Below are 13,726 nucleotides of genomic sequence, written 5' to 3' on the forward strand. Positions count from 1 at the left end.
GTCGATTATATCATTTGGTATTAAGGGTTGGATACACTTATAGCCAATCGGTTACAAGTGATCGTTTAAGATAATCGTTGATTAGTTTATATCGAGAATCAGTTTGGGAAACGTTTGTCGGTGGATCGATAATGATCGGCGATTGTAATAAGCAGATTACTGTTGGTACACGAGGAACGATAGGTTTCCCGAATAAATTACTCAATTTATTTTTACCGGTGAATGAGCAACCATCGGTGCATGCAGCACAACTTAAAAATAGCCTATTAATTGATTATTGTTCTCAGAAAGAGATTTTTAGTTTGGAAGTTAAGCAGGAATACAAGACGTGTAGTTATGTCCCGCGCTGTAATCTCCAGCATATAGGCAACTATGACCTATGGGGTACAAAATGTGTTTAAAAACTGCTTTCAACTCAGCACAGTTAAGTAGTAACCTACCAATTACTATGATGTAATCCATTGATAAATCATGGAATGACGTCATAATAACGGAATCGGTAATGTAACTATGTTGGATTGCTTGGTGCAAAAAAAAATTCGCATGTTAATTGTGTTACGCATTGTCTGCTTCAGACACTCAGTTAAACATTATTTTATCAACTCCAGAATTGTCGAGAAGGAGCGATCTTCCTGGCGTCAGCACTACGTGACTACAGCCTCATGGGCGAAACACGTGTCTATCGCTGAATTCTTGCTACACTCGACTGCCGGGAGATACTCTAGAATTATTGAAGAAGTTTGAAATTAAAACTACATGATATTTTTCTTACCTCATGTGTTAGTGTTCTGTTCAAATTCTTGTTTGTCAGTTTTACTTCGAATGAACTGTTTGTGACAACTGACACATCAAATACTGGAACATCTGTTGTTAAAAATGATGCATGGTATTGTCCGTCATTTCATCAAAATTTATATCAGTAGTAGGATAGATTTTACATTACTGAATTACTGAATGCATAGGTGTGGAGGTTTTTTATTCAGAAGAGACTTATTCAAATAAAATGAAATTCTATTTAAATACGAAATTTCTTATGACCCCCTTACCAGTAAAGGATGAAAGAGGCTGCAAACGTTTTTTGAAAATAGTAACTGAATTTGATGTATTACGTCTTTTAAATACAGTATATAAAAAATTCGATTATTTGAAACTGAATAATTGCTACTGAAAAAATAATGCATTCAAAACATAAACCAACCACTTAGACTACAAAAGAACGGGCTCTGCAGCAGGTATTGCTGAAATCATTGTTTTAGATTTTTGATTGCACAAATCAAACTTCATTGAAGAACACTATGAAATGCAAAACACCGATTACGTACAGCAAATAATTTTACCTTGACAATATTTTCCATCTCCTGTATACTCCATGTTACAAGTGCAGTTAAAATGTGGAGCAGTGTTTGTACAAAAGGCATTTTTGTCACAGTCGTGTACATCCTCTTCGCATTCATCGATATCGGTGCAATCGATACCAGAACCCAAAAAACCATTAAAGCATGAGCATTCATAACTACTAATAGTATTGATGCAATTAGCATTTTTGTTGCAATCATTTTCACTTTCACATTCATCTATATCCTGACAAAATTTCCCATCACCAGAAAATCCAGATTGACATAAACAAGAAAAACTTCCTTCATTGTTTACACAAATGCCATCTTCGTGGCAGTCGTCAAGTGTTTCTTTACACTCGTCTATGTCTTCACATGTTGTTCCATTTGAAAGACTTTTAAATCCATCTTTACACGGACAAGAATAACTTCCCTGTGTGTTGTTGCACAAAGCGTTGACAGGGCAAACTTCAGAAGAACATTCGTTTATGTCATCACAAATAAAACCATTTCCAGAATATCCAGAATCACACTGGCAAGTGAAATTCCCTAATTCATTTTGACATTTTGCAAAAAAGTCGCAAAGGTTTAAAGCCGGATATTCACATTCATTGATGTCTGTACAGTTTACACCACTTCCACTATAACCTTTTTTGCAAGTGCATTCAAAGCTGCCATCAATGTTGTTGCAGTTGCCATTGATGCTGCAATTATTAGAAGATTCGAGAACACACTCATCAATATCTTCACAAAAATACCCGTTGCCTGAGTAACCATCATTGCAAGAACAAGAAAAGCTTCCAATGCTGTTAACACAAACTGAGTTTGGATCACAATTATCTTCTTCAGAAGCACATTCATCGAAATCTGTACAATTAAAACCATCTCCAATGTATCCTAAGGCACACACACAATCATACGAACCCTCAGAATCGACACACGTTGAATTGTTTAAACATGAATCCAATTCTTCAAAGCATTCATCTATGTTGTCACAATTGACACCAACACCAGTATATCCATCATTACATGTGCAAGTGTAGCCACCTACATCATTTGTGCAGTATGCTTCCAATGTACAGATATGTGAATTTTCTTCGCATTCATCGATATCCATGCAATTTTTTCCATCACCCTCAAATCCAGTGAAACAATTACATAAGAAACTACCATTCAAATTCAAACATTCGCTGTAATTACTGCAGATTTGTGGGGCAAATTCTGAGCATTCGTCGATGTCTTTGCATACTGATCCCTCTAGAATATATCCTTCATTGCATGTACAATTGTATTCACCAATGAAATTACTGCAAAAAGAATTTTCACTGCAGGCATTCTCATCGTCACACTCATTGATATCTGTACAATCGAAACCGTTGCCAGTAAATCCTGCATCACAAACACAAGAATAACTTCCAGCATCATTTATGCAAATTGCATTGGAACCACACAAGTTGGTTTGGCTTGTGCACTCATCGATATCTGAACATTCAAAACCGTTTCCCTCAAAGCCTGACAAGCACTCACACTCATAACTTGACAATGTGTTCTGACAGAGCGCATTATTGTCACAAACACGTGAAAAGTTGTTCTTGCATTCATCAACGTCAACACATTCAAATCCATCTCCTGTGAATCCAGATTTACAAATGCAAAGATAACTCCCTATTATGTTGTTACAAGTAGCGTTGACATTACAAATGTCAGAAGAATTGTGACATTCATTTATGTCATTACAATTAAAACCATCACCGTTGAAGCCTTCTTTGCAAACACAGTCGTAACTACCAACTGTATTTTGGCAATGGGAATTATTGTGGCATTTGTTATCAATTTTTGTGTCACATTCGTCATAGTCTACGCATTCCAATAGATCATTTTCAACAAAGCCTTGGCTGCAAATGCAGTGGTAACCTCCTACAGTGTTATTGCATGTTGTATTTTCAGGACAAACAGATGTAATGTTGTTGCACTCGTTGATATCCAAGCAACTTGTTCCATTGCGACTAAATCCATCTTTACAATTACACATGTGACCTCCCGGTATATTGATACAGTTTTCATTATCATTGCAAATTGTGCCATTACGAGCACACTCATCAATATCTTCACAAAAATACCCGTTGCCTGAGTAACCATCATTGCAAGAACAAGAAAAGCTTCCAATGCTGTTAACACAAACTGAGTTTGGATCACAATTATTTTCTTCAGAAGCACATTCATCTAAATCTGTACAATTAAAACCATCTCCAATGTATCCTAAGGCACACACACAATCATACGAACCCTCAGAATCCACACACGTTGAATTGTCTAAACATGAATCCAATTCTTCATCGCATTCATCTATGTTGTCACAATTGACACCATCACCAGCATATCCATCATTACATGTGCAAGTGTAGCTACCTACATCATTTGTACAGTATGCTTCCAATGTACAGGTATGTGAATTTTCTTCGCATTCATCGATATCTATGCAATTTTTTCCATCACCCTCAAATCCAGTGAAACAATTACATAAGAAACTACCATTCAAATTCAAGCATTCGCTGTAATTACTGCAGATTTGTGGGGCAAATTCTGAGCATTCGTCAATGTCTTGACATACTGATCCCTCTTGAATATATCCTTCATTGCAAGTACAATTGTATCCACCAATGAAATTACTGCAGAAAGAATTTTCGCTGCAGGCATTCTCATCGTCACACTCATTGATATCTGTACAATTGAAGCCGTTGCCAGTAAATCCTGAATCACAAACACAAGAATAACTTCCAGCATCATTTATGCAAATTGAATTGGAACCACACAAGTTGGTTTGGTTTGTACACTCGTCGACATCTGAACATTCAAAACCGTTTCCCTCAAAGCCTGACAAGCACTCACACTCATAACTTGACAATGTGTTCTGACAGAGCGCATTATTGTCACAAACACGTGAAAAGTTGTTCTTGCATTCATCAACGTCAACACATTCAAATCCATCTCCTGTGAATCCAGATTTACAAATGCAAAGATAACTCCCTATTATGTTGTTACAAGTAGCGTTGACATTACAAATGTCAGAAGAATTGTGACATTCATTTATGTCATTACAATTAAAACCATCACCGTTGAAGCCTTCTTTGCAAACACAGTCGTAACTACCAACTGTATTTTGGCAATGGGAATTATTGTGGCATTTGTTATCAATTTCTGTGTCACATTCGTCATAGTCTACGCATTCCAATAGATCATTTTCAACAAAGCTATGGCTGCAAATGCAGTGGTAACCTCCTACAGTGTTATTGCATGTTGTATTTTCAGGACAAACAGATGTAATGTTGTTGCACTCGTTGATATCCAAGCAACTTGTTCCATTGCGACTAAATCCATCTTTACAATTACACATGTGACCTCCCGGTATATTGATACAGTTTTCATTATCATTGCAAATTGTGCCATTACGAGCACACTCATCAATATCTTCACAAAAATACCCGTTGCCTGAGTAACCATCATTGCAAGAACAAGAAAAGCTTCCAATGCTGTTAACACAAACTGAGTTTGGATCACAATTATTTTCTTCAGAAGCACATTCATCTAAATCTGTACAATTAAAACCATCTCCAATGTATCCTAAGGCACACACACAATCATACGAACCCTCAGAATCCACACACGTTGAATTGTCTAAACATGAATCCAATTCTTCATCGCATTCATCTATGTTGTCACAATTGACACCATCACCAGCATATCCATCATTACATGTGCAAGTGTAGCTACCTACATCATTTGTGCAGTATGCTTCTAATGTACAGGTATGTGAATTTTCTTCGCATTCATCGATATCTATGCAATTTTTTCCATCACCCTCAAATCCAGTGAAACAATTACATAAGAAACTACCATTCAAATTCAAGCATTCGCTGTAATTACTGCAGATTTGTGGGGCAAATTCTGAGCATTCGTCAATGTCTTGACATACTGATCCCTCTTGAATATATCCTTCATTGCAAGTACAATTGTATCCACCAATGAAATTACTGCAGAAAGAATTTTCGCTGCAGGCATTCTCATCGTCACACTCATTGATATCTGTACAATTGAAACCGTTGCCAGTAAATCCTGAATCACAAACACAAGAATAACTTCCAGCATCATTTATGCAAATTGAATTGGAACCACACAAGTTGGTTTGGTTTGTACACTCGTCGACATCTGAACATTCGAAACCGTTTCCCTCAAAGCCTGACAAGCACTCGCACTCATAACTTGACAATGTGTTCTGACAGAGCGCATTGTTGTCACAAACACGTGAAAAGTTGTTCTTGCATTCATCAACGTCAACACATTCAAATCCATCTCCTGTGAATCCAGATTTACAAATGCAAAAATAACTTCCTATTATGTTGTTACAAGTAGCGTTGACAGTGCAAATGTCAGAAGAATTGTGACATTCATCTATGTCAGTACAATTAAAACCATCACCGTTAAAGCCTTCTTTGCAAACACAGTCATAACTACCAGCTGTATTTTGGCAATGGGAATTATTGTGGCATTTGTTATCAAATTTTGTGTCACATTCGTCATAGTCTACGCATTCCAATAGATCATTTTCAACAAAGCCTTGGCTGCAAATGCAGTGGTAACCTCCTACAGTGTTATTGCATGTTGTATTTTCACGACAATAAAGTGTAAAGTTGTCGCACTCGTTGATATCCAAGCAACTTGTTCCATTGCGACTAAATCCATGTTGACAATTACACATGTGACCTCCCGGTGTATTGATACAAATTTCATTTACATTGCAAATTGTGCTGTTAAGAGCACACTCATTAAAGTCATCACAAACAAAACCATCACCATCATATCCATCATTACAATTGCATTCAAAACTTCCATTAGTGTTAAAGCAATTGCCCATTCTACTGCAATTATTCCAAGATGAGTTATTGCATTCATCGATGTCATCACAAGTGAATCCATCACCATCATATCCATCATTACAATTACATTCGAAACTTCCATTAGTGTTAAAGCAATTGCCGATTTTACTGCAATTATTCCAAGATGAGTTACTGCATTCATCGATGTCATCACAAGTGAATCCATCACCATCATATCCATCATTACAACTACATTCGAAACTTCCATTAGTGTTCAAACAATTGCCCATTCTACTGCAGTTATTCCAAGATGAGTTGCTGCATTCTTCGATGTCATTACAAGTGAATCCATCACCATCATATCCATCATTACAACTGCATTCGAAACTTCCATTAGTGTTAAAACAATTGCCCATTCTACTGCAATTATTCCAAGATGAGTTACTGCATTCATCGATATCATCACAAGTGATTCCATCACCATCATATCCATCATTACAACTGCATTCAAAACTTCCATTAATGTTAAAACAATTGCCCATTCTACTGCAGTTATTCCAAGATGAGTTACTGCATTCATCGATATCATCACAAGTGAATCCATCACCATCATATCCATCATTACAACTACATTCGAAACTTCCATTAGTGTTAAAGCAATTGCCGATTTTACTGCAATTATTCCAAGATGAGTTACTGCATTCATCGATATCATCACAAGTGAATCCATCACCATCATATCCATCATTACAATTACATTCGAAACTTCCATTAGTGTTAAAGCAATTGCCCATTCTACTGCAGTTATTCCAAGATGAGTTACTGCATTCATCGATATCATCACAAGTGAATCCATCACCATCATATCCATCATTACAACTACATTCGAAACTTCCATTAGTGTTAAAGCAATTGCCGATTTTACTGCAATTATTCCAAGATGAGTTACTGCATTCATCGATATCATCACAAGTAAATCCATCACCTTCATATCCATCATTACAACTGCATTCGAAACTTCCATTAGTGTTAAAACAATTGCTCATTCTACTGCAATTATTCCAAGATGAGTTACTGCATTCATCGATGTCATCACAAATGAATCCATCACCATCATATCCATCATTACAACTACATTCGAAACTTCCATTAGTGTTCAAACAATTGCCCATTCTACTGCAGTTATTCCAAGATGAGTTGATGCATTCATCGATGTCATCACAAGTGAATCCATCACCATCATATCCATCATTACAACTACATTGAAAACTTCCATTAGTGTTAAAGCAATTGCCGATTTTACTGCAATTATTCCAAGATGAGTTGCTGCATTCATCGATATCATCGCAAGTGAATCCATCACCATCATATCCATCATTACAACTACATTCGAAACTTCCATTAGTGTTAAAACAATTGCCCATTCTACTGCAATTATTCCAAGATGAGTTACTGCATTCATCGATGTCATCACAAGTAAATCCATCACCTTCATATCCATCATTACAACTACATTCGAAACTTCCATTAGTGTTAAAGCAATTGCCGATTTTACTGCAATTATTCCAAGATGAGTTACTGCATTCATCGATATCATCACAAGTAAATCCATCACCATCATATCCATCATTACAACTGCATTCGAAACTTCCATTAGTGTTAAAACAATTGCTCATTCTACTGCAATTATTCCAAGATGAGTTACTGCATTCATCGATGTCATCACAAGTGAATCCATCACCATCATATCCATCATTACAACTACATTCGAAACTTCCATTAGTGTTCAAACAATTGCCCATTCTACTGCAGTTATTCCAAGATGAGTTACTGCATTCATCGATGTCATCACAAGTGAATCCATCACCATCATATCCATCATTACAACTACATTGAAAACTTCCATTAGTGTTAAAGCAATTGCCGATTTTACTGCAATTATTCCAAGATGAGTTGCTGCATTCATCGATATCATCGCAAGTGAATCCATCACCTTCATATCCATCATTACAACTACATTCGAAACTTCCATTAGTGTTAAAACAATTGCCCACTCTACTGCAATTATTCCAAGATGAGTTACTGCATTCATCGATGTCATCACAAGTAAATCCATCACCTTCATATCCATCATTACAACTGCATTCAAAACTTCCATTAGTGTTCAAACAATTGCCCATTCTACTGCAATTATTCCAAGATGAATTGCTGCATTCATCGATGTCATCACAAGTAAATCCATCACCATCATATCCATCATTACAACTACATTCAAAACTTCCTTTAGTGTTCGAACAATTGCCCATTGCACTGCAATTATTCCAAGATGAGTTGCTGCATTCATTGATGTCATCACAAGTGAATCCATCACCATCATATCCATCATTACAACTACATTCGAAACTTCCATTTGTGTTAAAGCAATTGCCCATTCTACTGCAATTATTCCAAGATGAGTTGCTGCATTCATCAATGTCATCACAAGTGAATCCATCACCATCATATCCATCAATACAACTACATTTGAAACTTCCATTAGTGTTCGAACAATTGCCCATTCTACTGCAGTTATTCCAAGATGAGTTGCTGCATTCATCAATGTCATCACAAGTGGATCCATCACCATCATATCCATCATTACAACTACATTCGAAACTTCCATTAGTGTTAAAACAATTGCCCATTGTACTGCAGTTATTCCAAGATGAGTTACTGCATTCATCGATATCATCGCAAGTGAATCCATCACCATCATATCCATCATAACAACTGCACGTATAATTTCCTGGTGCGTTAGTGCAAACTGCATTTTCATGACATAGGTTCAACATGATGCATTCATCAGTATCGGCACAGTTTAATCCATCTCCACTATATCCCGTGATGCAAACACAAGAGAAATTGCCATTGTTGTTGGTGCATACTGCATTCGTGCCGCATGTGATGTTGGTTGTATTCGAACAGTTACCCAGCAGACCTGCGAAGAAATTGGTTAAGTCTACACATAGTTTTTGAAAACATTTCATTTTAAGAAAATGGTTTCATGTAAGTATAAGTGTAGTTATTCTACTGTAATATCTATATATTGGTTATTGCATCTGACGTTTCATAAGAGTTGATTATGATCATTAGGCTTTTGTGCTGCTCACACAATTTCTTTGGTAGGCTACATGAGCAATAATTGTTGACGATTTGCATTAAAAATTGCACAAATCAACAAATTTGGAATTGATGTTATTCTTTTTATTAATAAATATGCGTATTACAAATAGGTTGAAGTTGCAATTTTTGTATATATTTGTCGCCTACTCCAAATAACAGGAAACAGTCTCAAAGAACTTGCAAGGTTTAAAAATGTGTTATTTGAATGTTTATGTCTAAGGCAGAGTTTATACCTAAAAAAACTCACACTGGCACAAACGACAGTTGATAAATTTTGTTTGTTTGTGGTATGCAATTATAAATCATAATCATAATGAAAGTAGTAATATTAGCAGCATTTTGATAGCACCACATCATTAGTGACAAGTATATCCCTGTGCGCTATTAAAAAGATATGGACAGCTTTGTCTGATGCAAATAAATTATTATTAAGTGATCACTTTGAATCCTGCAAACTTATTGAACAATATATTAATGTCGAAGGTTGTTAATCAAAGGTGGTTATAAACTGATTTTTGATCAAATTGACAAGACGCTCCAACTCTTTTACTTTTAGATCTATAATACGTTTTGAATTGCTTATCTTTTTTTCTTTCAATTGGGTTTTAATCACGATCCAAAGTCAATGCTGGACTATTGATGATGTAATTGCATTACAACTGGATTATTTCTATCCGACTACAGTTATTACTGTAATACAATGTTCCTCAATTTCTTCATAGCGCCATCCAGACCAAGGCACAGAGTGTAACGAGAAGTTATGACATTATCCTATGTCTATTTGGCATTCAGAATTGGTCAAACGGATTTGAGAGAGTAAAAATTTGATTGATTGGATCTTCATTTTCAGACTGAGAAAGCTTCTTTGAGAGCTTAATCCTAGCTGGCAGTTTCGCGTACTTGTAAAGGCTTAAACGCAGACGCGGTACCGGTCACCGAGTTTGACAAAGTGAAGTTTTTTGAAGGAAGAGCAGTCCGTCAAGTGCTGTTGATCAAGCGCACACCCCGAGAGAGGAACCAGAGCACAGTTGTGAGAGAAAGAATGGTGTGCTTTGTGATCAAAAGAATTTATGTCTAGAAGATTCTAGAACTATGTCAATTAATTTATTCACTAAACTTATATTGTGATTCTTTAGAAGGTTCACATCAAATCTTATCATGATCATTTTGGGAATAAAATTTTCTGAAAAAGGATAAATTGACTTCTGAAACGCTATAAATTGGTCAAGAAGGAAGTTATTTTTCAACTTCGCTTATAATTGTTTATAACTAACTTAAAAATGTCAATTCTTCCTTTTGAAAATATCCCAACAAGTCTTACTTATTTCACAAGTGTAGATTGAACGTTCTTCTTCAAGTTAATGCTACAAGTTTGCTGTGGCTATAGCTTTTTTCACAAGATTTCGGATCACAGGTCCCTAGTCATGTGCACATCTGTCTCATCATTGCACATGGCTAGGGAACTGTGTCCCAAAAGCTCGTGACAGAATAATGCTATTGCCACAGAGAACCTGCAGCATCAGGCTGACATAGATCGTTCAATCTACACTTAGGAAATAATTACGGTAACTATCATGCTGCCAAAAACGAAACTCAGTCTATTGCAGGTCTTACTCACCTTCTTGTGCTTCTGCTGTTTTGCTAGTCACAACTGAGAAGATGATAAAAGTAAACCAGAAGGCACAGGTTATAATTTTCCGTTTGCTGTTGTAGTCCATATTTCTTGCAATGCTTTTAATCAAGACAGTTTATTTAAAAATTTTGCATATTTTGATTCTTCAACTCCTCTTACAAAACAAAATTGTTATAAACAAAAAACAATTTTATTTCGTGTCTTTTCTTTTGTTTGTTGATAACAAAGCAAAAAAAGCCAAAGCACATTTTCCCACCGATACACATAGGCTAATTTATACTACACAGCAAAAACGTGTAGTGCAGGTTTTGACATATCAGTCAAAATTTGTTGCTGGTTGTGTAAGTGTATACCAACGCTCTTTCATCAATGACCACACGTGAAAGCCCATATTTAACTCAATAAGAGCAGAGAGAAATGGCTTGGTTGTCAAACTAGAAGCACAGATTGCCAAAAGTGACTTTTCACACCGAATCTGCAGCCTACACGTGACAATATTCAAACAAAAATGTTTGTTCAATTACATCTTAAAGATTATGAACACGGCACATTAAATACACACATTCACACTAAAAACGAATAAATTGACATCGAACACATTAAAGTTTTTTGACTTCACGAATCTACTGAAATATAATCTTGATCTTTTTCACATCGCTACAACTCCACTAAGCTTCAGCCTCGCCCATTTCGGCGCTTGCAAGATCACGTGATGAACTAAAATAGTTCCGCAAATTTGAAGAGAAGCATTAGTCATAAACGAAGCTGTCTTCATCAAAAAGTTTTGAGTCAGTTATTGCAAAACTGGTTTTAGGCCATCGTTGTTTTGAAACTTTGTTTTCATTATAACTGCAGTTACACGACATTGTTTCATCATTTTAATTCAAAGCAATGTTGATATTTCAATTAAACAACCAAAAAACTTAAATCACAAATTGTTTCTTATTTTCTTCAAGCACAGATTATTATCAACTAACGCTCTTCGCAACTACCTGCTTCTGAAGCTACTCAAAGCTTTCTGACTAATTCAGTATCAACAGGTGAAAGGTGAATTTAAATTTTATGTATAAAATTGCTCAATTTCTTGTCTTTAAGTTGCTGGTCTTGTTCTCACATTAGCGGCGTCAATGGAGTTGTGCGTGACATGTGGTTTAAGAAGCCTTAGGCATTTATTGTTGCGTCATCATTATACAGTGGAGAAAAATATGGTAGTTTCAAATCCAAAGCACGCGTTTGGCGGCTTTGGGCTATGTAAGGTTTTTCTACAAATTAACATAAGTGAAATGCATAAATTACAATCATATGACAAAAGTTTGTAAAACAAACTTAATTTATCGACGCTTGGCTTTGTACTGTTTTAACGCTTTCATGAAATTTTGAATAACAACCAAGATTGTTGCTGAATTGACTGGCTGCGTGGCCTAGAAGTGAAAGAACGTTTGCACGACGTTCGAAAAGGCGTGGGTTCGACACCGCTCCAGAGCGCGCCGCTGTGTTTCAGCAAAGACAATTGGATCGTGATTGTATGTGGAGCCACTCAATTCGTCGCATCTAACTGCAAAAATGGCTTTTTTTGCAGTTAGTCTTTGCATAGTTTAATATGACGTTTCCACGTTTCTGTCTTGCAATGGGCGACATCGCAAAGTTTTTAAAGAAAGCGACATGTAGGCTACCAAAAAAATGGTGGGAAAAATTTGAAGAAGAAAAATGAAGGTTTCACCTTATACTATCCAAAAGATCACAATTTTGGCTTCAAATCCATGTGAAAATTTTCTAAACTGTCATGACACTGCAAAAGTACAATGACAATATTGTGTTTTATTTTTGGTGACCACTGTAATGAAACTAAGATAAAAATGACCTTGTGAAAGCATTTCTTTTCAATCTATTGTGTTATACTCCGAAAAAGAAACCTACTTTTTGCAATGTGTTTTTAAAATGCAATAAATCATCCATTTAAATAAGCTTAACAATTATTTTCTATACAAAAAATATATAAATTCTGCAATATGCAACCAAAATTATTTTTCAAAGATGCTACAAAAACCAATTTAGACCGGAACCACAATTAACAACCAAGCACTTTTCTTTTTTCTTATTTTCTAGTGTTTTCTCAAGACAACAAAAAGCTTTTTGTACCATTACGAGTCAGCAAAAAGTAAAGAAATCTTAAATAATTTCAGACAGTAGCAGTATTGAAAGTCTGCAAAGTGTGACAAATCAGGCAGCATCTTTAGGCGGACATGCTGACCCAAGTTTCCGAGTTTTTGTTTGAATTGAACCATAGGCATACGAAGCCGAGTAACGTGATCAAGTTTAACGTATCGAAGTTTATTACACTTACAGAAACACAAAACTACGCAACAAATTAAATATCGAATGTTTTCGTATCCCTTATTAGTTTGTTTAAATTGTTTAAGGCAGTATCCAACTCTTGAAAATTTGTGATGTCGGAATAAAGCATTTTCCTTGCACCAGTCTTGCAATTCTTTTGTTGTATGTTTTTCACCACAGTTACAGTAGATTAATGTTTTTACCTCTCTTGCAGGGGCAAGCGAGTCATTTCGTTGTAGCGATAAATTTCCTATTTAAGTTTTACATATTGTTTTTAAATTTCCTATTAAGTTATTATATACACTTCTCGGGTTCAAGCTATTCATACAGGATTTCTATTGCATGTACTACAGCATCTCAACAAGTATCGTAATTTTTTATAGGTTACC

The 13,726-nt window shown here is 35.8% G+C and overlaps 1 protein-coding gene across 1 annotated transcript in view; it reads right to left on the minus strand.

Moving 5' to 3' along the window:
- LOC145785287 (uncharacterized) overlaps nt 1–11,088 on the minus strand; it is a 37,646-nt gene extending 26,558 nt beyond the window's left edge. Inside the window, exons 1-4 of the mRNA XM_082596959.1 lie at nt 10,989–11,088; nt 2,010–9,185; nt 1,338–1,637; nt 773–864 (exon numbers count right to left, since the gene is read on the minus strand). Coding sequence (XP_082453085.1) covers nt 773–864; nt 1,338–1,637; nt 2,010–9,185; nt 10,989–11,088 — 7,668 coding nt within the window. The remainder of the gene's footprint in view (nt 1–772; nt 865–1,337; nt 1,638–2,009; nt 9,186–10,988) is intronic.
- Nucleotides 11,089–13,726: the final 2,638 nt, after the last annotated feature.

This window comes from Aplidium turbinatum, chromosome 16 (assembly GCF_918807975.1).
Source record: "Aplidium turbinatum chromosome 16, kaAplTurb1.1, whole genome shotgun sequence".
NCBI lineage: Eukaryota > Metazoa > Chordata > Ascidiacea > Aplousobranchia > Polyclinidae > Aplidium > Aplidium turbinatum.